Source organism: Phodopus roborovskii, unplaced genomic scaffold, assembly GCF_943737965.1.
Source record: "Phodopus roborovskii unplaced genomic scaffold, PHOROB, whole genome shotgun sequence".
NCBI classification, from domain to species: domain Eukaryota; kingdom Metazoa; phylum Chordata; class Mammalia; order Rodentia; family Cricetidae; genus Phodopus; species Phodopus roborovskii.
The window spans coordinates 3,138,204-3,159,315 of NW_026126558.1; the positions used below are offsets into that span (position 1 = coordinate 3,138,204).

The window sequence follows — 21,112 nt, forward strand, 5'->3', positions numbered from 1 at the left end:
GTCCTTTCAGCTAGCTCCTGTCCTAGCAGGTTTCATGATGGGCATGCTACACTGACTGGTCAGCACAAGCTCTGGCTGAACCCTTTAGTATTTCATTTCATTGGGGGTGGGGGGTGGCTCTTCCTTAGGAAAAGGCAACTTCAACCAACAACCCTTTCTAGCTCGCTTACACAGCAGATCTTAATAGGATTTGTATTTAGATCACATGTCAGCTCTCTGCTAACATCTGGAAAATCTGACTTATAGATGAGGTAACTGACACCAACCAGACATTTCAGGTTTCCAGTACCGTACGAGATCCGTGCACTTGTTCTCAACCAAATGGGCACAAAAAAAAGATTTCTCCAAAGGACAATAAGGTCATGTTTCATATACAAAGGCATCTAAATGTTATGCTTTTGGGAAAGCCCAATGACAAGAAGCCTTGTTCACAGCGAGATGAGGGGGCACAGCACCCCGGCAGAGTGCTTGCTTGAAATGCATGAAATCTTGTGTTTGCAGCATGTACCAGGAAAAGGGAATTGGAAACTTGTAAAGTGGAAGGAAATGAGGATGAGGGTTGATGATAGCCAGGAGGCTTAAGGTCAGGGCTAGCAGAGTTCTGTACAAACGGGTTGGGAGACCTACACAGACATATAAACATTCCCTGGGGTTTCCTACAGGTCCAGAGCTTAGCAAGAATTTATCTACAAGCAAGCCTGTCCCTGTCTTAAAAAAAAAAAAAAAAAAAAAAAAAAAAAAAAAAAAACAAAGGTAACAACACCAGGATGAGCATGAACAGACCTAAAGCAAGGTAATCAGTGTCTGTCTTCCTGCTCTCTGAGTCCTGGGCAGACCTCCCCCACCACCTTTGCTCCTGGCACCCCCCTTTCCTTGGGTTGCTTCACTTACTGTTGCTGGACTTGAGGTCGCGGTGCAGAATAGGCACCACAGCCTCTTCGTGCAGGTAGAGCATGCCACGGGCGATCTGCACCGCCCAATTGACGAGCACGTGCGGGGGTATACGGCGTGCGCGGCGCGGGCCTGGCGCTCGGGGATCGGGTGCGGAGGCTGCCAGCGCGCGGTTGAGTGCCCCGCCGCGCGCGAACTCCAGCACCAGGCAGAGGTGCGGCTGCCGTAGGCATACGCCCCGCAGCTGGATGATGTTGGGGTGCTGCAGCATGGCGAAGAGCCGCGCCTCTCGCCGTACACTCTCTGCCGCTGCCGCCGCGTCCTGCTCAGAGTCCCGACGTGCCTCTTTCACCGCCACCTCCTGGCCCTGCCAAGTGGCGCGGTACACCTGGCCGAAGCCTCCAGCACCGATCAGCTCCTTGAGCTCCAGGCGCTCGAAGTCCACGTGCAATGGTGAGCAGGGACGCGGCTTGGGCGGCGCAGACGGCGGCACCTGGCCACAAGGCGCCACGTAGCTGGCGGGAAAGATGCCCAGGCGCCTCTGCACTTGGCCGGCCCACCAGCCCTCGTCGCCTGACACCGCGGCGTCCTGGGACAGCACCTCCACCAGCTGGCCGCGTCTCAGGCTCAGCTCGTCCTCGCCGCGCGCATCGTAGTCATAAAGCGCGGTCCACATCCCGGCTGAGGAGCACCCCGAGTCTCCACGGGTTGGGGACAGTGGAACGTCTGCCGTGCCCTCGGCTCCAGGCAGCGCCATAGGGGCGATTGAGAGGTCTCTGGTGGACCAAGTGCCAGCCACCACCTCAGTTTCCCCGGTCTCCAACGATGCACTTCATCGGTCCAAGCCAACAGGAAAGGGGTGCAGGGACTGAACGGGACAACAGAGGTCACGCCCACTGCCCGAGGGCTCTGGCCTAGGCTCTGGCTCTTGTTTAGCTAGTTCTTTTCTTCAGCCACTGGCGCAGAGGGCAGGTGCTGAGCCTGCCTTGGACTCCCGCGCATTCCCTGTAACCCCCCCTCCAGCCCCGCCTCCTTTTCACTCGGTCCTCCAGGTTCCCTCTGGCACCAGCCCTATCTCCGCTGAGTTTCTCTACCCCTGAATCCACCCTCTAGGTCCATTAGTCCCGCCCTAGCGCCCGTCCCGCCCTCCGGGTTCATTAGCCCCTGAAACTAGCCCAGGAGCCTAACGTGAACCCGCCTCCTGGACCTGATACACCCCTTGTATTTCCATTCCACCAAGTGGACACTTCTTTCCCTCCAATTCTGCTCTCCGGGACCGGACTGGGTGGGTCCTCTCTCCCTGGTTCCACCTCTGGTGCCTGCCCTTCCTTTCTAATTTCATTCTCCAAGTTCATTGGCGCCCCTGGATCCACCCCTCCAGGTTATTAGCCCCTCCCTAGTGCTCACCCTACCCAAGTTCATTCTCCAAGTTCATTGGTGCTCCTGGAGCCACACCTCAAGGTCCATTTACCGAGCCCTGGTGCCAGCCTTCTTGGCCCTTCCCTCCACTCTGAGTTCATTAGTAACCCTGAATCTTCACCCCGAGGTCACCCTCAACAGGTCCTTTAGGAGTGTGAATACGGCCGGCGAGCGCCTGTCTCCAGAATCTTCCCATCCTGCTCCAAGTCCATTATTTATAGTGGGCCCTCCGGTCTTCTAAGTCACTCGGTCTCCTCAACCGCCCTGAAGGGCCAGCACCTGCTTTCTAGGTCCATTCTGACCCCGCCCCCAGTCTGTCATCCTTTTCCCCTCCATTTGTGTCCTATTCTGAGCCCGCCCTCCAGGCCTAGGAATGCCGCGTTCACGTGTCCGGAGGGCGGAGCAAGCCTGGGACTTCTTAGATTTCCGGAAAGTTAGAGACCTTGGTACATGAGGATGGTTGGACTCGGTTGTGAAAAGAGGGAGACGAAGAGATGAGGACACTAGCGCTCCAGATATGAAGTGAAAATCATCCCAGGAACAAAAGCTCGTCTCTGGGCCGGGAGTGCTTGGTCTTACCAGGCTACAGGCATGGAAAGTCTCCAGAAGCGCGAGTGCAGCGAGCCACAGTTGCATAATTCAGAAAGCTGATGCATCCCTGTGCCTTCAGCTCTGCCATGTCAGGCATCCATGTCACGCGTACCCCGCTGCACCTACTGGCTCTGATGTAGGCTACAGTTAAATTTCAAAACCGCGACTAGCGATTAGCGGCTGAGATGCCTTTAACAAGTCAAAGGGGACGCTGGCCGCCAGGTTCTTCGGTTGCCCTCACTCCTTACCTGTTACAGCATCCTCCTGGCTTGCCTGCCCCACCTCCTACCCTGAACTCTCCAACACTGCAGGCCATGTGCATTTGGACTCTCCCACAGGTCTCTGCCTCTGGCTCTGCTCTCCCTCATATCTGTAACAAGCTTTCTCCTCCACCATAGCTAGTCACGTCCTTTCCTTTCTATCTCTTTTTTCATTCAGCTCCCTTGGTGGCCCCTGAGAGTTCCAGGATACCAGGGTGCTGCATGCAACCAATGGAGCTTAAAACAAATAGAGAATACAATCACAAAATCATGTACTAAGCCTGGGTGTCCTGACCAGTGACAAGGAAGGATGGGCCTTAACACTAAATGTCTCGATAGTTTGCTTTGTTTCTGCTGCCTGTTCAGTGTCTGAATTTGCTCATCTGTAAATTGTTAACAGCAGTAGCTGGTGCTTTCCTCGCAGGGTGTCTGTGAAGAGCCTGGAGAGTACTTAAGCGCAGCAATTCTGAAACAGTAGTTGGCACCAATATTAATACTCCTTTTTGGAGGCAGGGTTTTGTCACGTAGCCCCCTGCTGTCCTTGTACACACTTAAGAACACAGGGTTGGCCTGGGTCTCACAGCAATGCTCCAGCCTCAGCCTTCTGAACTCTGGGGTTAGGGGTGTGTGTACCCCAAGCTCAGCATTTCTTATAGAGCAAGGAGATATCTGCCAGCACCCCCTTCACAAACATGCTTTTTATTATTTTTATGTATATAGTTTTTAGTGGTGTGTGTGTGTGCGCGCGCGCGTGCGCGCATGGGCACGCATCTGGAAGGAAGCATCTGTTATCACCTTTCTCTGCCCTATGCTTGGGAGATAAAAATCTCTTCCTGAACCTGGAGCTAGGTCAGCAGTCAGCAAGCCCCAGGGATGCTCTCATCTCCCTGTGATACACCCGTGTCACAGAGATGGCTACACCAGGCTTTTTGTCTTGGTCCTGGGAATCCAAACTCAAGTCTTCATGCTTTTGCAGTGGTGCTCTTACCCACAGAGCCATCTCTTCAGCCCTAAACCTCTGGGCTTCTAATATTTACACTGCAGTTGCCTTCTACCTCCAACAAGGAATGTGGATTTTCACCTACGAGCAAGACTCAGGTGCTTACTTAAGTTGAGCGTGAATCACCCTAAGAGGAAAGGGTTGTGGAAACTGTACTGACACAAGGATAAAACCACATCACCAGGATAGGATGGCAAAGGCTTCCATGAAAAGGCTTGTGAGAAGTGACTTCTCCTCCAAAGCCTGCTTCCCCAGCAGTTTCTTGTCTGATAGGAATTCCATGGGTTATGACAGCGTAGAACTTCTCTGTCATGGACTGTCACTCAACTCAGAGAGGAGCCAGGGTCCCACTGAGGAAGAGGGGGGACTGTTGCCAATGAAGGGAGGGCTTAACTTCTAAACACAAAACTTATGTGGGGTTGGGAGGATGGTCCAGCTGTTAAGAGCACTGGCTGCTCTTCCAGAGAATGTGAGTTGGTTTCCCAACACTCGCATGGTGGCTGACAACTGCCTCTTAATTCCAGCTCTAAGGGTCTGGCGTCCTCTTATGGCCTCTGTAGGTACTGCATGCACATGATGCACATACACTTAGGCACACAGGCCCGAACATAAAATAACACACACACACACACAATACAAACTGATAACAGAAGGGGTAAGGAAATAGAGACAGTGAAAATTAATTGTCCTTGACTTTGGGATCTGAGAGGGTCAACACTTACAGGCATGAGGAAATAACTCTAAAGATAAACACAGGGCTTGAGGGTCATAGGAGGTTATAACGCAGTGCAAGACTGAGTGTTGGTGACATGGGGTGTCAGTGGCATGTGGTGTCACGTATCTGTTGGCCTGACCTGGGCTCCTAGTCACAGGACAGCCAGCACTGACATTCCAAGAAAGCTGACCACCCTCAAAACAAGAATTTCTAATGGGAGAGAGGGAACGTGAGTGAGACCTTGCCAGGGATGGAAAGAGAACATGGACAGGGGCAACCTGGAAACATGCTGTTTCCAGCCTTGATGCCACTCAGGGACAGGGACATATACTTACCTGGGAAGAGCTGAGGAAGAACACCAGAGCAGAGATGACCTTACCACGGAGTCTGCACTGAATCCCAAGAGAGACTAGAAGCCAGAGAGGACCAAGGAATAAGAAAAGTATTTCCTCAGGACCTAGGGGCAGGAAGGAGTGTTTTAAAATCTGGAAAAATGGACCAGTAAGATGGCTTAACATAATGGCCCATGTTTAATCCATGGGATCCAAATGGTGGCAGAGAAAACTGACCGCTCACATTGTCCTCGGACCTCCACATGTGTGCATGGTGCACGGGCATATTTACATGTGTACACATGCATTCCCCAAGTGTAATTTAAAATTTTACTCTGAAAAAAAATTACTGGGGATATAAAAATGTTTACTTATATATAACACCCATTTTCCCTTTTATTTTTCTGTTCAGAAAATAGAATTGCAAGAAGGTGAGCAGAGTAAAGAAACTGTTGGCATGACCCCTCCATTATTATGGGGAAGTTGGGTTTTGTTTTTGTTTTGCTTTTGTTTATTTGTTTTATTGTGAACAAGAGAAAGGAAATGTCCAGAGGTGCTTTTGTTTGTTTTATTGTGAACAAGAGAAAGGAAATGTCCAGAGGCATCTGGAAGAGTCCAGAAAGAGAGAGAGAGAGAAAGAGAGAGAGAGAGAGAGAGAGAGAGAGAGAGAGAGAGAGAGAGAGAATAAAGCAGACTGGACTCAGCCAGGGCTAAGGAAGTGAGAAGGTGGGAGAGAATAATGAAGATATCAAGGTAGCAAGAGACAGACACTAGAGCATAGTGAGAGAGAGGGGTCAGAAAGAAAGCACAAGAGGAGGAGGACATCAAGAGAGGGAGGGGCCGAAGGGAGAAAAAGAGAAAGAGAGCCCATCCCATGAACAAATTATGTGGATTATTCAGTGGGCTAGTAGCTGGGGGAGGAGTGTAGACAAGAAGGACTAGGATGCTAGTATAGACACTGAAGTGTGGAACAGGTGCTTGTGATACTGAGGGAGCCTGGAGACCAGCATGGGTTTTGGTACACTGATGAATGCCACAGGTATATGCCATATGTCCCTTTTGCCAGAGGTCAGGGAAATGACTCCTTCTCGGGGACCGAAAACTTGTTTCACAGGTTCCTGAGGAATGCTGGCTTCTATGTAACTGCCAGAAGTAGTCCATCTTGAGCTTATTTCTGGATATATGGACAGCCCAAGACTCTCTCTCTCTCTCTCTCTCTCTCTCTCTCTCTCTCTCTCTCTCTCTCTCTCTGTGTGTGTGTGTGTGTGTGTGTGTGTGTGTGTGGTTTCACCTGTGTGCTATAATTTAGTATGACTCATCATGAGCAGGGACACAGCCCTGTGGTGAACAGTGGAGTCTGATAACAGACCAGCGTCCAGTCCTGGCATTGACAGTGAGAGCTATATAAAACCTGATCTTTGTTCCTCAATCACTTCTTCTCTAACATGGAGGAGCAGCAGTGTTTTTCCCATGTGGTTGTTTCAAGCATTCACTGAACTTCCCAAACCTCAGCCCATGATCTGTGCTAAGAAATGGTGGCATTATTTTCCTGTTAGTCTTATTTATGGTGGACCCTATTATTTATTAGAACAAGAAATCCACAGCATAATTCTTTCTGTGTGTGGTTTTGCTTATACTTTGTATATATTCCTGAATCAAAGATTATTTTTATTCTTCTGACTAAATTAAAACTATCCCCAAGATGATTAAAATGAAAAGTTGGAGTTGGGACTTCCAAAGGCCCTAGGGTACATTATATCTAAAACCATGATGCTAAGAGCTGGAGATGTCCCTCAGTGATACAGTGCTTCCCTGGCATGAACAGGGCCCTACATCCAATGCCTAGCACTGAAAAAAAATAAGATAAGTCATGGTGCTTTAATCTTATGTATATGAATATTTTATGTGTATGAATATTTTAAATTTTATGTGGATGAACATTTTGCCTGCATGTATCTGCACACTACTTGTGTGCCTGCTGCCCTCAGAGGCCAAGAGTGTTAAATCCCCTGGTACTGGGGTTCTAGATGACTGTGAGGGGATCTAACCCTCCTGTGCAGGAGCTGCTACTCTCTTTATCACTGATGCATCTCTCCTGCCCCTTGAGACACTTTTGTTTGGGAAATAAATTGTGTATCTAGAGACTAATTGGAACTTACACCCTTTTGTCATCAGTATTCTTATTTACTGTAAACAATGCTACAATTAAAACCAAGTAAATACACTCACTAACCCTGTTTGTAACACAAGAGGACAGACAGAGAGGAAGACATGGCTGATTACTCAACACACAGGACAACAGGCGCTCTCTAGGTGCTTGAGATAGAACAAGTGATGAGGCAAAGTGCCAGCCACTGCAGAACTTGTATTTTACCAGGGTTAGATGAAAAGCAAACAGGACAAATGAATACATCATGGATTAAAACGTACTTATGTATGCACAGGAATGTAATATTTACTGATGTATTTGTGCACTGGGAACTGAACATAGGGCTTTGTTCACTCTGGGCTAGCTCTTCACTGCTGAACTATATTCCCAGCCCCAAATTAAACCTAATCCCTTCCCCTGCCCTGCTCTGCCTTGCCCTCCCCTCCCCTCCCCTCTTCTCCTCTCCTCTCTTCTGCATTTCTATTGCATCTCAGGCTAGCCACAAACTTACTATGTAGCCACAGGCCTTGAACTCCTGATCTTCCTGCCTCCACTCTCCCAAGTGCTGGGATTCTAGACATGGGCCACCATGCCCGGATTAACTATAGGAAAGACATCAGGGAATGATGGGTCAACAATAGTTAGCAGAGGTAAAGAGGAGCCAGTGGGGATCTTCAAACGTGTGGACAGAGTCAGAGTGGCCTCCTGCAGAAGGCAAGGCTTGAGCAAGCACCCAGTGAAAGAAATAAGCATCATGAAGTGGTGTTTGATGCTACCGTTTTTCTGGAGGTCTCAGTCTCTCAGAAGCTATTAGTGAAGCAGCAGGGTGCTTTTCTAATGCCTTGAGAGACTGTGATTTGGCAGTGCTCTTGCTACCACCCCCTTCTCACATATTTAAAGATGTGGAGTTAAATGAATAAAAATAACAATAACAGCAGCTAGTTACTGGCATCTATTGCTGAGCACAGACTGTGGATCAGATTACTGTTTATTCTCGGTTTCAGCTGGCACTCTGCCTGAGACATAGTCATCCTGAATTGTAAGATTTCTGTTACTTTAATCCCTGGGGCCAAGCTACAGCCCTGCAGACAGAAAGCCTTGTAGTTACAGATTACTACAGGGCTGGGGAAAGGAACAATGGACCATTTCATTAAACTGCTACAGTGTGAAAGGCTGAAGGCACCCAGAAAGCCAAGGCCACCCTTCCACCCTTGCTGATATCCCTTCGGGTGCAGTGCTTATGACCTTGGGCTCTACTCTGGCACCAGGCTGTCCACCTGCCAGCTGCTCCTTTAATTTTTTGTTGAATTTTATTTATAATGTCCTTGACTGTTTTCAAGCATATAATGACTGATTCTTTACAAGGTCCTGAAGGTACTAACCTGAAATCACAAAAGTGGGGGGAGAGGTGTGTGTGTGTGTGTGTGTGTGTGTGTGAGAGAGAGAGAGAGAGAGAGAGAGAGAGAGAGAGAGATGGATGGGCTCTGTTTGGTTTGCCTTGTTTATTTTTTATTGAGTTCCAAAAACTGGATGATCTTTCTATTTTGCCTGCTAATACTTCTGCTTTGCATAGATTTACTGTCTGATCTGTTTATATCACTAACTTGGTAAAAATGACCGTTTTCCCCGAATATCAGATCTTTGAGATAAGAGTGAATTCCTTCGACTAGACGATATGGAGCAAGAAACACTCTACATCATAGATCCGTTTAGAGAACTTTGGCTTTTGGTCTAAATCTATTTGTAGACACAGGAGGAAGAGCTGGGCATGTGGCTCAGTTGATGAAACACTTACTTTCCTAGCTTTGGGAAGCCCTGGTTTGATCCCCAGGACTGCATAAGCCAGGCATAGCAGCTCACACGTGTAATCCTAGGACTCAAAAGGTAGAAGACAGAAGATCAGTGGCTCAGGGGCATCCTTGGCTATACAGATAATTTGAGGCCAGCCTGGGCTACACAAGAATCTGTTTCAACAAACAAGAGGAGGTTATCAATAGGCCCTCCCCGAAGCACAGGTTGACTGTGGGGATTAATGAGAACAAATAAACAACCCTTTTTAGAGGCTCTCAGAAAAACACTCATAATCCAAGCACTGTTTTCTACATTCAGCACTTGCTAATAATGATGCAATGCTTAGCCATGAAGCCATCATTTTCTCTGTCTTTCAAACTAATATCTAGCATTTCTTCAGAACTCTCCAGTGAGCTCAGTTGACCTTTCCATCCCTTGTAATATCTGGGAGCACACTTGGTGTAACCCAGTGTGAATCTTTCCCCATAGCTGCTTGCATCTGGCCTCAGCATTCACTGCTTTCCTTGTAAGAACACATAGGCCCAAAGCCATGGTGGTTTTGTCAATCAACTTCGTGGTGGTCAGTTTGGTGGTGGTCATATTTGTGGTGATTGATTAGCTTTATGATATTGCCTTCTTGATTTTTTTTCCTGGATGTTATTGCTACTTTATGGTTGTTTTATCATCCTGAAGGCATCAGGAGTATGAAACACTGGAGAAATAGTGACACAGTCCAGACATGTAACCACCACTTATAATTGTTTGCTGCATGCATGGAGAGATGACTTAGTAGTTACGAGCAAGGAGTACTCTTGCAGAGGACCCAAGTACAGTTCATGTGGTGGCTCGATACTGCCTGTAACTGCATCTCCAGGACACCAGATGCCACCTCTGACCTCCACGGGCTCCTGCATGCAAATGGTGCACTTACATACATACACACACATAGGCAATGGTCTTCCAGTCTCTGTAACCCCTTATTCAAGAAGCCGAGTAAAGTGAGCACAGTTTCAACTAATGTTGCTTGAAGGGTGCTTTCTTAGCTGTCAATTATTTTTTTTTAATTTTATGGAATCAGTAAAGCTATCTTTCAAAACTTGCAGCCTTACTACCCAGGATTTAAAATTAAATATATTGAAGGAATAATAGAACATGTCGTTGGTGTCATTAACAGGTGAAGTTTGAGGCCAGCTCTGACTTATCCAGCACATAAATTCTCCTTAATATTAACTTGGGGGCTGGAAACCTGCTTTTCCACTGGGGTTGATTCTAAGTTGGTCACTGAAAAAGTTGGTTGATTCCTATTTGTTTATTATTCTCTTAACCACCTTTCTTCATCTTTTAACTTTAGAATTAAAAGATGTGTTTACAATCTACCTCAAAGGAGCCAAGGACATCTAAGTGTAAATACTACTTCATTATTTCATACATATTTTAAGTATGAAAAATATGTAAAAAAAACATGTTTATAAGAGTCTATCCATATAAAAGTTATTTTTCTCTCCACATTCCTTTCATCCTCTGGCCATGTTTTTTCTTATTTCAGAGTTTAATTGTGTCTCTCCAAGAACATATATAACTATACATGAGACAAATTTGTACAAATATATATCAGTTGTAGAATACTTTACATATATACATCCATACATTAATTTTTGAAACAGGGTCTCTCTATATTATTCTGACCGTTCTGGAGCTCACTATGTAGACCAGGCTAGCCTTGAATTCATAGAGACCCACCTGCCTCTGCCTTCTTGCTGTTGTAACTAAACATGCACCACCACACCAGCATATACTTTTAACATATATATGTGTGTGTGTGTGTGTGTGTGTGTGTGTGTGTGTGTGTGTATGCATATGTATATATATTTGCCTTAGCATTTTTCTTCTAAAAATATTTACTTTTTGTATTCATGTATGTGCAAGTGTGTACAGTGCCCTCAGAGCCAGAAGAATACACCAGACCCCCTGGAGTTGAAGTTACAGATTGTTGTGAGCCACCATGTGGGTGGGAAACTGAACTCAGATCCTCTGAAAGAACAGGAAGTGTGTTCAGCCACTGAGCCATCTCTCCAGTCCCACACTCCCCCTCCAGCATTTTCAGCTAAAGTGTCTTCAAGGTACTTCTGAAGAATAATGTTGTCCTTGCATTTAATTACATACTTCTAATCTTTTTTTCCATTCTTTTTATCTTGTGTCTTCTTACTATTTCCTATTTGTGTTCCCCAAAGCCCATCCTAGTGTATTGAAGGAGTACCCTATCTCTGCAGAGGTTAGCTATTGATTTACTTATTTTATGGCCCCAACACCTCTTAGAGCACACTTGGCCTGTGTGTTTACTTTTTATTTCTGAAGGGCTTCCTCTTTTCTGGTTTGTTAATTCACATGCATTAAAAACCTCCCAACTGCTTTCCTTAGGCTTGTTGTCTTTTTTTACTTCTTGGTTTCAAAGTCTGCTTTATTCCCACTGCTTCAGGTACTCATTGTCATTACAAAGGGATCCCATACACTCTGGTAGCCCTACACAATAGACATGAGTTCATTTACATTGTAGTCACTTCCTGTGTGAGAGGGGGTGCTCAAACTGCAGAATCCACTCATGCACTCTGAGGTCATTCAAGGGTCTGGTATTTCACTTTGAAATTAATTCTTTCTACTCTGTATAATTTGTTAAAAAGGAACAACTAACTGGCACAGACATTCACACACACACACACACACACACACACACACCATTTCCTCTCTCACAGCACAGATTCAGTGGCTGTGGATAAGTACATAGTAACTGAAGATGAGAACTTAAAAAAAAAGGACTTATTTATTTTTACCTTATGTGTATAGGTGTCCTGACTGCAATTACGTGTCCACACCCAGTGCCCTTGTGGGTCAGGAGAGGGTGGGTGTCAGATCCCCTGGAGCAGAACCTAGGGAGTCTGAACTCCAGTGCTCTGCAGGAGTTGAAAGCACTTTAAGCCACTAAGCCATTTCACTGGCCACAGTTTTAGGATTTTTACATTACATGGCTGTCCTTTTACACAGCTGTCAGGACAAAGGAAGCAACATACACAAGATGTTTATGCTTGTTTTTGCATTCACCTATTTAGCAGGCTCCCTTACAGAGCCTTGTAAGAGTCTGTGTGGGTCAAGGTGTTGCTGATGGTCCTCTTCATTCTTTCATATGACACTGGTCCTGGGATGGAGAAGACAGCTGCTGGGAATGCAGAACAGACAACCACTGTTGATGCTTTGATTAATTATTTTGTAATAGATAATTTTCCATTTGGTCTGTGGCTTTATTGCATTTCAGGAGTCTGGAACAGCTGGTTTTAGATGCTTTGCCTGTATTTTCCTTGTTTTGGAGGACAATGAGTCCATCAGCTATTTATCCTATAACTGAAGACACCAGTTTCCTAAGATTTATTTGAAGGCTAATTTTTGTTTGGTTTTTAATCTCATTTGGGATTGTAGATCATTGCACATTATTTTAATATTTAAAGTCTTTTTCTTATTTCTTTAAAACTTATTCAATTGAAACTCAGGATCTTTCTTTTGTTGTTTCTCTCCTGAGTTTCAGGGACCCTCATTGTATAGAAAATTAAGAAAGAAAATACAAGACCTAAAATAAACAATAATATCCCCCACAAGTCACGCTGACCTATGTGAGACGTGAAAAAAATTTAAGTGAAAATCAGAAATGTCATTTTGGGGACAGGCTGTCTGCTATGTCAAATTCGCTATTTATTAATCCTTGCCTGTTTGGCTGTACCTCAATGGGCTTTACTCTATTATAGCCGCGATCTAGCGCCACCTAGCGCCACACATAAAAACCTGCTTTCCTCCTTTTCTTCCCTCTCCACACTTCTTTTCTCCTTAGTCTTTCCAGCCGGTAGATTGCTATCCCGGAATATATAAAAAGACCTAGATGCAGTTGCTCAAGCCTGTAGTCTCAGTTCTCTGGAGGATTGTCATGAATTTTCAGGACAGCCTGAGCCACATAATCCCTTACAAACAATTCAGTCTACAGAGTGAGACCAGGCCTCACGAATAAAATAAAACAATGCAAAATAAAAACACCAGTGACTAATTGATGCTCTAAAGATTATTTAGATTACCAACTGGGTAACTTGGGGTGAAGAGTGAAAGCATGGAAATGCAGTCAGTGGGAGCAGATCAGGTTGAGCGTAAAACTTCAGAGCCTCCACCCTGTAGTCAGCCAAGGTCACAGGGACCAAAGACCCACGGGTGGAGCTCAAAGAAAATTGCTTTGAGTGCTGCAAGCCTGGGCCTTGAGGTTACTGAAACCTTTCGGTGCAGGTGACAAAACAAAATCAAAAGTCAAGGAGTTTCCCGTCTGTGACTCTTCGCACGGGAACATTCTTAGTTCTCACACCTTGCAAACTCACTCCTGAGAGATTCAGAGAGAAAGGCAGTCACCAAGAAGGGAGAGGGAGGGATCGAGCTCCTTCTGGGGTGGGCACAGGGCGGAGCTGCGGGAGCATCCTTGAGCAGCCGTCGCAGAGCATGATGGGAAAGTCCTCCTTCCCTTGGACATGGCGCGCACCTGCCCGGCACCACCAGCGGGCTCTGGCACCGCGCTGTACGGGTCTGAGCTGTCCAGAGTCTGCCGCGGGTTGGGCGGCGGCGGGGGCGGGGACACAATTGGAGCACACCTGTACACATCAGTGTACTGAGCCCCAGGGCACACACGGCTCCTGCCCGACTCTGCTGGCATGGCGTCCCAGGTGTTGCAGCTGCTCAGGCAGGGCGTGTGGGCCGCGCTCACGGGGGGTTGGTACCACGACCCCGAGCATAGCAAATTCACCAACAGCTGCCACCTCTACCTGTGGCTGTTCCTGCTGCTGCTGCCACTAGCCCTGCACCTGGTGAGTCCCCAGCTTAGGGCGGATGGGGGCGGGAGGAGGGGAGGAGAAGAAACAGGAAGGGAATAGGGAGGAGGACGAAAAGGAGGGAAGGAAAATTAACAAGAGGAAAAGAGGAGGAAGGGGAAGAGAAGGAATGGAATGAGTTAGAAAGAACAAAAAGGAGGGAGAGAGGTTATGGGAAGAAAGAGAAGGAAGGGGATGGGGAGCCACAGTCTAGACCTACGATGGGAAGGAGACAGTGACTTTTGAGAAGTAGGGACCAAAGAATGTGGGGGAATTGGGACAGCAAATCTGCAAGACACCATCGAGTTACAGGGAAGAAATACCTAGGACTTCAGAGACTGTGGGCTCATTAAGAATTGATGAAGTCTGCCTGGATGAGTCAGGCCCTGCTAGTGGGAACTGTTGAGACTGGCTTGTGGGTACCCAACCCTAGGCCTCACATTTCAGGATGGTATCTACTATAACACAACATGCACAGAAACAATGAAAAGGCAATATGAGTTTTCCCAGGTGACCTGATTTCGGTTGTTTGTTTGTTTGTTTGTTTTCCTCTCCTCTCTCCTCTTCCTGTTTTGCTTTAGGAAGGCAGATTCTACCATCAGTTACTTTGCAATTTCCACCCCATGGTGTAGTATAGAAGTCTGGAGGGGGGCATTAGTTCATAAATGTCATATACTGTGTGTCACACCAGTGTGACATCTCTGGGATGGACACCAATAGGGTGCTAGCGTATGCTCGCTGAGAGATTACATAGATGACCTTCGTAGGTCAGTTAACCACATAGGTGGTTGAAGCCATGATGAATCCTTCTTTAAAAGCTGCCTGCCATTAACTTCAGCTAGGAGTCAGTTCTGATGTGTCTACCAAGGACTTACCCCTAAAACAGCAAGCATGTAATCATGTTCTCCTTTGCAAAATCTTCAATGAGTCTGCATGGCTGACAGGTCCCAAGTCTGACATTTGAGATGCCTGGTGGCTTGGCATCCCTAAGCTCTGGCTCTTTTTCTGGCAGTTTGTCCATAGCTTTGGTTCTGAAAGTAGACTGCCTCAGTTGAATTCTTCTCCCTCCCAGTTCCAGCTTCTCCCAGTTCTGGGACCTTGGAAGAAGTCAACTTACTCTGACTTTTCATTTTCACAGCTGCAAACAAGAGGACGAATCCAACCAGACTTTTATCTTTGAATTTATTTATTTGTGTGTGTGTTGTGTGATGTGTGTATGCGTGGTATGTGTATATGTGGTTTGGTGTGGTGTGTGTGTGTGATGTGTGTGTATGGTGTGTGTAGAGTGTATGTAGTGTACTGTATGTATGGCATGTGTGTGTTACGGTGTGTGTGTGATGTCTGTGGTGTGTATATGTGTGGGGAGGTTGTGGTGTGTGGTGTGTATGTGTGTAGTGTGCTGTGTTTGTAATATGTGTGGTGTATATGTGTGTGGGGAGGTTGTGTGTGATGTGTGTGTGGTGGGTGGTTGAGGTGCATGTATGTTGTGTGTGTGGTGTTTATGGTGTGTATGTGTGTGGGGAGATTGTAGTGTATGTGGTGGGGGGTTGAGGTAAGTGGTGTGTGTGTGCATGTGCCTGTGTATGTGTGCATGCTTGCAGGCATGAAGAAAGGTCAGAGGACAACTTGCAGGGATACCACAATGTGGGCTCAGTGGATCAAAATGAAGTCATCAGCCTTGGTGTCAGGTGCCTTTAACCACTGAGCATTCTTGCAGGCCACTAGAACCAGTTTGTGGATACAATGGAGTTCAGTGAGACAGTACATCTGAAATCTTGTCTTGATCAGTCTGGCTTGGACCTGGGCTTACCAGCTTATTAGACTGATGTTGGACCTACCTGGACCTTAGTTTTTTTGTTTTGTTTGTTTGGTTGGTTTGGTTTTTTGAGACAGGGTTTCTCTGTAGCTTTGGAGAGCCTGTCCTGGAACTAGCTCTGTAGTCCAGGCTGGCTTCAAACTTACAGAGATCTGCCCACTTCTGCCTCCTGAGCCCTCGGATTAAATAGACCATAGTTTTTAAGGTGGGGACCCTTTCAGAGAGTGGCAGTGGCAAGATGTGTCTGGAAAGCTGGTCTTTTGGATGTAATCTCAAAGCAGAGAAGGGCACAGATGAGCCATGAGATGAGGGGGCCTCCCAGCCCAAGGAAGGACTCCACAGTGAGTAGGTCAGGTATCTGCCCACTGCTGGAAGAGGTAGGATAGCATGTCACAGGGAGGGCGATGGGACATGTTGGGAGACATTCACTGGGTTAGACCTTACACAACTTATTAGCCACCAAGAGTTTGAATTCAACTCTCAGTGCAAAAGCTTGAGGTAGGATATTAATTAGTTTCTAACTCCAAGGTTTTTGTTGTTGCTACTGTTTTTGTTTTTGTTTTTTGACACAATCTCATGTAGCCCAGGCTGGCCTTGAGCTTCTGAATCTCCAGTCTCTACCTCCTGAGGATTGAGAAGACAGGTGTGCACCAACATCCCTGCTTTCTGGCTGTTAGTTTGAAAAAAAAAACCAAAAAAAAAAAAAAAAAAAAAACAAAACAAAAAAGCCTAACCTTTAGAAAAGTTACAAGACCCGAGCAAAGGGTGTTATGCCATCTTCACTGGATGATCAAGTTCTATCATTTTACCATATGTAGTGATCACCATCCTTGTTGCTGTGGCAACATGCCTGAGAAAAGCAACTTTAAAGAGGATTGGTCGCTTAGGCTCACAGTTCAAGAGTGCATTTCATCAGGTCCAGTAGGGCTTGGTGGCAGGAAGGTGAGGCGGTTGGTCACATTATGTGTTCAGTCTGCAAGAGAGAGATGAATGCTGGAGCTCACGTACTTCTTTTTACTTAGTTTGGGACGCTGACCCATGGGGTGGTCCCATCCACATTCAGTGAATTCTCCAACCTCAGTTAACCCAAGCTAGAAAGCCCCTCCCAGACACACCCAGAGGCTTGCCTTTTGTGCGATTCTAGATCCCATGATGTTGACAGTCAAGACCCACCATCACAAGTTTCACATACCTACTCCACTGCTTACTTTTGTATTTACACATCTTAAAAAAAGTGTTATACTGTTTCACAATAAGTGGTGGGCCACAAGACTCTGCCTGCATAGCAGTAGCACCATGTATCCTAAGAGCAGTGACTGTCACCCAAGCATCCTCGCATATGAAGAGAGTGATTGAAACAATGCTATTGGCAGTGTAGTCGGGTGTTGCTTCTTCTGGGTCTAAGATTCAGTCAAGTATCTTGCAAGGCTTCTAGGTCCTTGATTAACATTTACTCTAGAGGGCCCTCAACCCCTTTTGCTTTTTGTAGTATTTAAAGTATATCGTAGAATGTCTTTTAATTTGTGTTTCTCCATTTTCTGGGGGTTACATGTGTGACTGGGAGTTCTGGGAAGGAGATAGGAGAATATAAGTGAAAAGCTTAAGCTGCTATCCTTCTTTTGTCATAAGGTTGTCAGAGCAACTGTATCCTTATGCAGCATATCGGGGGCCATGACATAGTCTCCCACCCCCACTACCGTTAATGCTGCTGTTGAGTGTGGTCAGTGAGGAGTCCGATAGGTTTCTGCATTGTGAAGTATGTATTTCCTTTCTGCATTTGGTTATAAGTGAATTGAAAACTATACAGATTTCACTGCCGTCAGTTTTGAACTCTGAGGCTATCGTACCCTGGCTAATAATACTTATCACAATGGTAGTTACAAAATGCTGACTTTGCACCTCCATCCCTCTTCCAGCCTTTCTTCTGCTGCAGAGAGAGTTCTCTTCCGTTTGCTTCCTAAAGCTGTGTGCTGTTTGTTACCATTGACTTCATAGAAACATTTGTGTGTCTGTGTGATATGTACACCTGCCCATAAATGTGTAGAGGCCAGCTTTTACCATAGGAAAGAAGTCTTTGACTGCTCCCCACCTTAGTTTTTGAGACAAGGTCTTTCTCTCTGAACCTGGAGTTCCTCAATTCAACTAGGCTGGCTGGCTAGTGAGTTCCAGGAATCATTCTCTCTCCACCTCTCCAGGGAGTGCAAGCATACTCTGCCATACATGCTTCTTTGGGCACTAGGGCCTACACTCAGGTCCTCGTTCTTAGATGGCAGGCACCTTCATCCATCCCCAATGACATTCCTTTTGATGTTCAGTTGTAATCAGTTATCTTCCCACGGCTCTTCTACTCTGGATGGGGACTAAGTACACAAGGAGATAGAATTTGGTCACTGGAAATCCTGGGTCCCCAAGGGCTGGGCTAGAAGACCCAAAAGCTCACAGCTCAAGCCGCGAGATTAGAAGCCTATTACTCTGAGCTTTAGCAGCCAGACACTTGCTCTGGGCTTTCACCACCTATGGTCCCAGTATCCCAGTGGCTCAGGTCATCTTCAGCTTCTTGAAGCTGTGAGCACCTGCTAGTACAGCAGCTCCCGAATGCACCTCCAGCACTGGGATGCTCAGCTAATACAAGACAAGTGCTGGAGCTCTTGGCTTCTCTGCTCTTGGCCAGAAGCCATCATTAAAGTTCTCAGGCCTATGGTGTCTGAGATGCTCAGCCTTTCAGGCATTCAGTTTCTCATCTCAGCCCTTCACAGTCTCTTTCTCCAGACCCAGCTCTCTTCCTTCTCTCACCTTCTTCTACTTCCACCACCCAGCATTATACTCACCTCCAGTTTCCCCTCATCCCTCCCTGTGTGGGGGGGAAACAAATTATAAACCATTAGATCAAACAACATTGGCTTTATAATATTTATGGCTATTGATTTGTCTTAAATATAGAAAAGAAATGTAGACATTTTGGTCTTTGAAGACTATTAAGAATCTTCTGGCCCTTTTATTCTCTAACGTAAAGATTTATCTTGCATGATGTGTCTATGTCAGTTTTCCTCCCAAGTCTCTACCATCTCAAAAGAAAGGGCAAATGGAATACAAGGAGATGGCTCTGCAGCTAAGGTACCTAAAGAGCAAATGTGATGATCAGAATACACACAGAATGTTGGGTCGGTGTGTCAGCTCACCTATAATTCCAGGCTCAGAAAGCAGACAGGGAATCCCCAGAGCAAGCTGGCTAAGTGAGACTAGCCATGACGGTGAGCTCTGGGTTTGAATGAGAGACCCTGCCTGGGTGAATATGGTGGAGGAGTGATGGAGGATGATTCCCAATCTCCACCTCAGGTCACCATGTGCACGTTCACCCATGTTCATAAGTTCCCACACACATGCCAACATGCATGTATTCACACACACACACACACACACACACACACACACACACACATGCACACGCACACACCATAAGCACATATGAAAAATTGGGGGAAGAAAGAAAAATAGAAAGCTGAAACACACTCCGTTGCTTTTCTTTGTCTTGCTGGTGTTTCTGGATGAAGACTACACCTCAGTACTTAGTAACCAGGAAAGAAGGAAAATGTCTGAGCAGAGGAATCCTTGAAAAGACCTTTCACTAGAAAATGTTTGCTGTGATTTGCACATGAAACGTCACCTGTGGGAGCATGTGCTTCCCAGCTGTGACACTGTTTGGGAAGGTTCTGGAGTCATTGGGAGATAAAGCCTCACTGGAGGAAGTGGTTCCCTGGGGGCGGGCCTTGGAGTTACACAGCCCATTTTCACTTCCTGTTTCATCAAGATTTGAAGAGGTCTGGAGTTCCACCTGCAGGTCTGTCAGCACAGGAGCTGCCTGCTGCCATGCTCTCCCCCTCCAGCCTGGCCCTATCCCTTTAAAGCTGTGGTCCTCAACCTTCCTGATGCTGCAACCCCTTCATACAGTTCCTCATATTGTGATGACCCCCCCCAACCACAAAATTATTTTTGGTGCTACTTCAGAAATGTAATTTAGCTACTGTTATGAATCATAATGTAAATATGTGATATGCAGATAGCCTTAGGCTCAGTGATTCGTGAATTGGTGCCATACATTATTATGTAAAGGTTGAATCCTAATTCTTACAGTATCATACTTAGTAATCCAAATTTCAGTGATAAAACATAACATATATAGAGTTTAGTGGAAACACTGGCCATCAAAGTCACTGATCAGAACCTAGGAAGCAAAAAAAGACCAATGGTAAATAGCTAGATAATGCAGCTCATTTCCCTTGGAAATTCTAATTAGGAAAGGACCCCAAGCACTTGAAATCTTGCCTGACTTTTGTTCAGTAAATAGTGGATGTGCATTGAGTTTTAACACAAGACAGAAGCCTGCAGGCATGAGAGTCCTCTCCCTCCTCTCTCCCGCAGGCTTTTCCTCCAAATGTCCTCACTGCGCTTTTCTACTGCGGCTCGGTGACCATCTTCTTTGCAGCCATCAAGCTCATCAGCTATCGCCTGCATCTCATGTTCGACAAGGGAGAAGTGGTCCAGCACCGATCGCCCCGAAAGAGAAGCAAGCGAAGGCCAGAGGCAGAGGCTAGCAGCCAGCAAACCGCCAGCCACAAAAACCCAAGGTAACCTTGTCCAGAAGAGCACCTGCTCCCACAGGGAAGGATTTGGTTTTGCTTAAAACATTGCTGTGTGGGATGGGGCTGCGTCTAAGTCTGTAGGGTACTTGCCTAGCAAGTGCAACGACCTGGGTTCAATTCTCAGCACCACAGAAACCTTGTATAGTAATATGTGTACTCTACAGTGTTGGCAGGAGGATTGGGAGTTCAGTGTCACCTACAGGTGCATAGTGAGTTCCAGACCAACCCGTGCTGCATGAAATTTGGGCTCAAAGATAGATAGATACAGATAGATAGATAGATAGATAGATAGATAGATAGGTAAAAGCTGCTTTCTACTCCTTCTACTTATGAGTTACTTATAAGGGTAAACATTCCAGGCACACATGGGTCTGGTACTTTGCTTATATTTAAAGCTGAACTTAATAAAATTAGTTATTATAATCCAGATATTTTCTGGCCACCAATATAGCTTTTACATTATGATCTAAAATTCATTTGACTTAGGCTTAACAATAAAAAATATTCCACTTAAGTATTTTATTGTTATTTAAATTTACAGAGTATGCCAAAGAATCATAAAGAGTAGTGTACATTGGTATGAAGGTCACGTGTTGCAGAGCCAGGTTCTGAGACCAATGCT

At 46.1% G+C, this 21,112-nt stretch overlaps 2 protein-coding genes across 2 annotated transcripts in view; one reads left to right on the plus strand and one right to left on the minus strand.

Annotated features, from left to right (window-relative positions):
- Window positions 1-1,751, minus strand: part of Map3k21 (mitogen-activated protein kinase kinase kinase 21) — a 34,581-nt gene extending 32,830 nt beyond the window's left edge. The window contains exon 1 of the mRNA XM_051201606.1: window positions 892-1,751. Coding sequence (XP_051057563.1) covers window positions 892-1,648 — 757 coding nt within the window. The 5' untranslated portion in view covers window positions 1,649-1,751. The remainder of the gene's footprint in view (window positions 1-891) is intronic.
- Window positions 1,752-13,865: 12,114 nt separating this feature from the next.
- The window catches only part of Pcnx2 (pecanex 2), a 158,332-nt gene continuing 151,085 nt past the window's right edge, over window positions 13,866-21,112 (plus strand). The window contains exons 1-2 of the mRNA XM_051201422.1: window positions 13,866-14,031; window positions 20,270-20,475. Of these exons, the coding sequence (XP_051057379.1) occupies window positions 13,879-14,031; window positions 20,270-20,475 (359 nt within the window). The 5' untranslated portion in view covers window positions 13,866-13,878. The remainder of the gene's footprint in view (window positions 14,032-20,269; window positions 20,476-21,112) is intronic.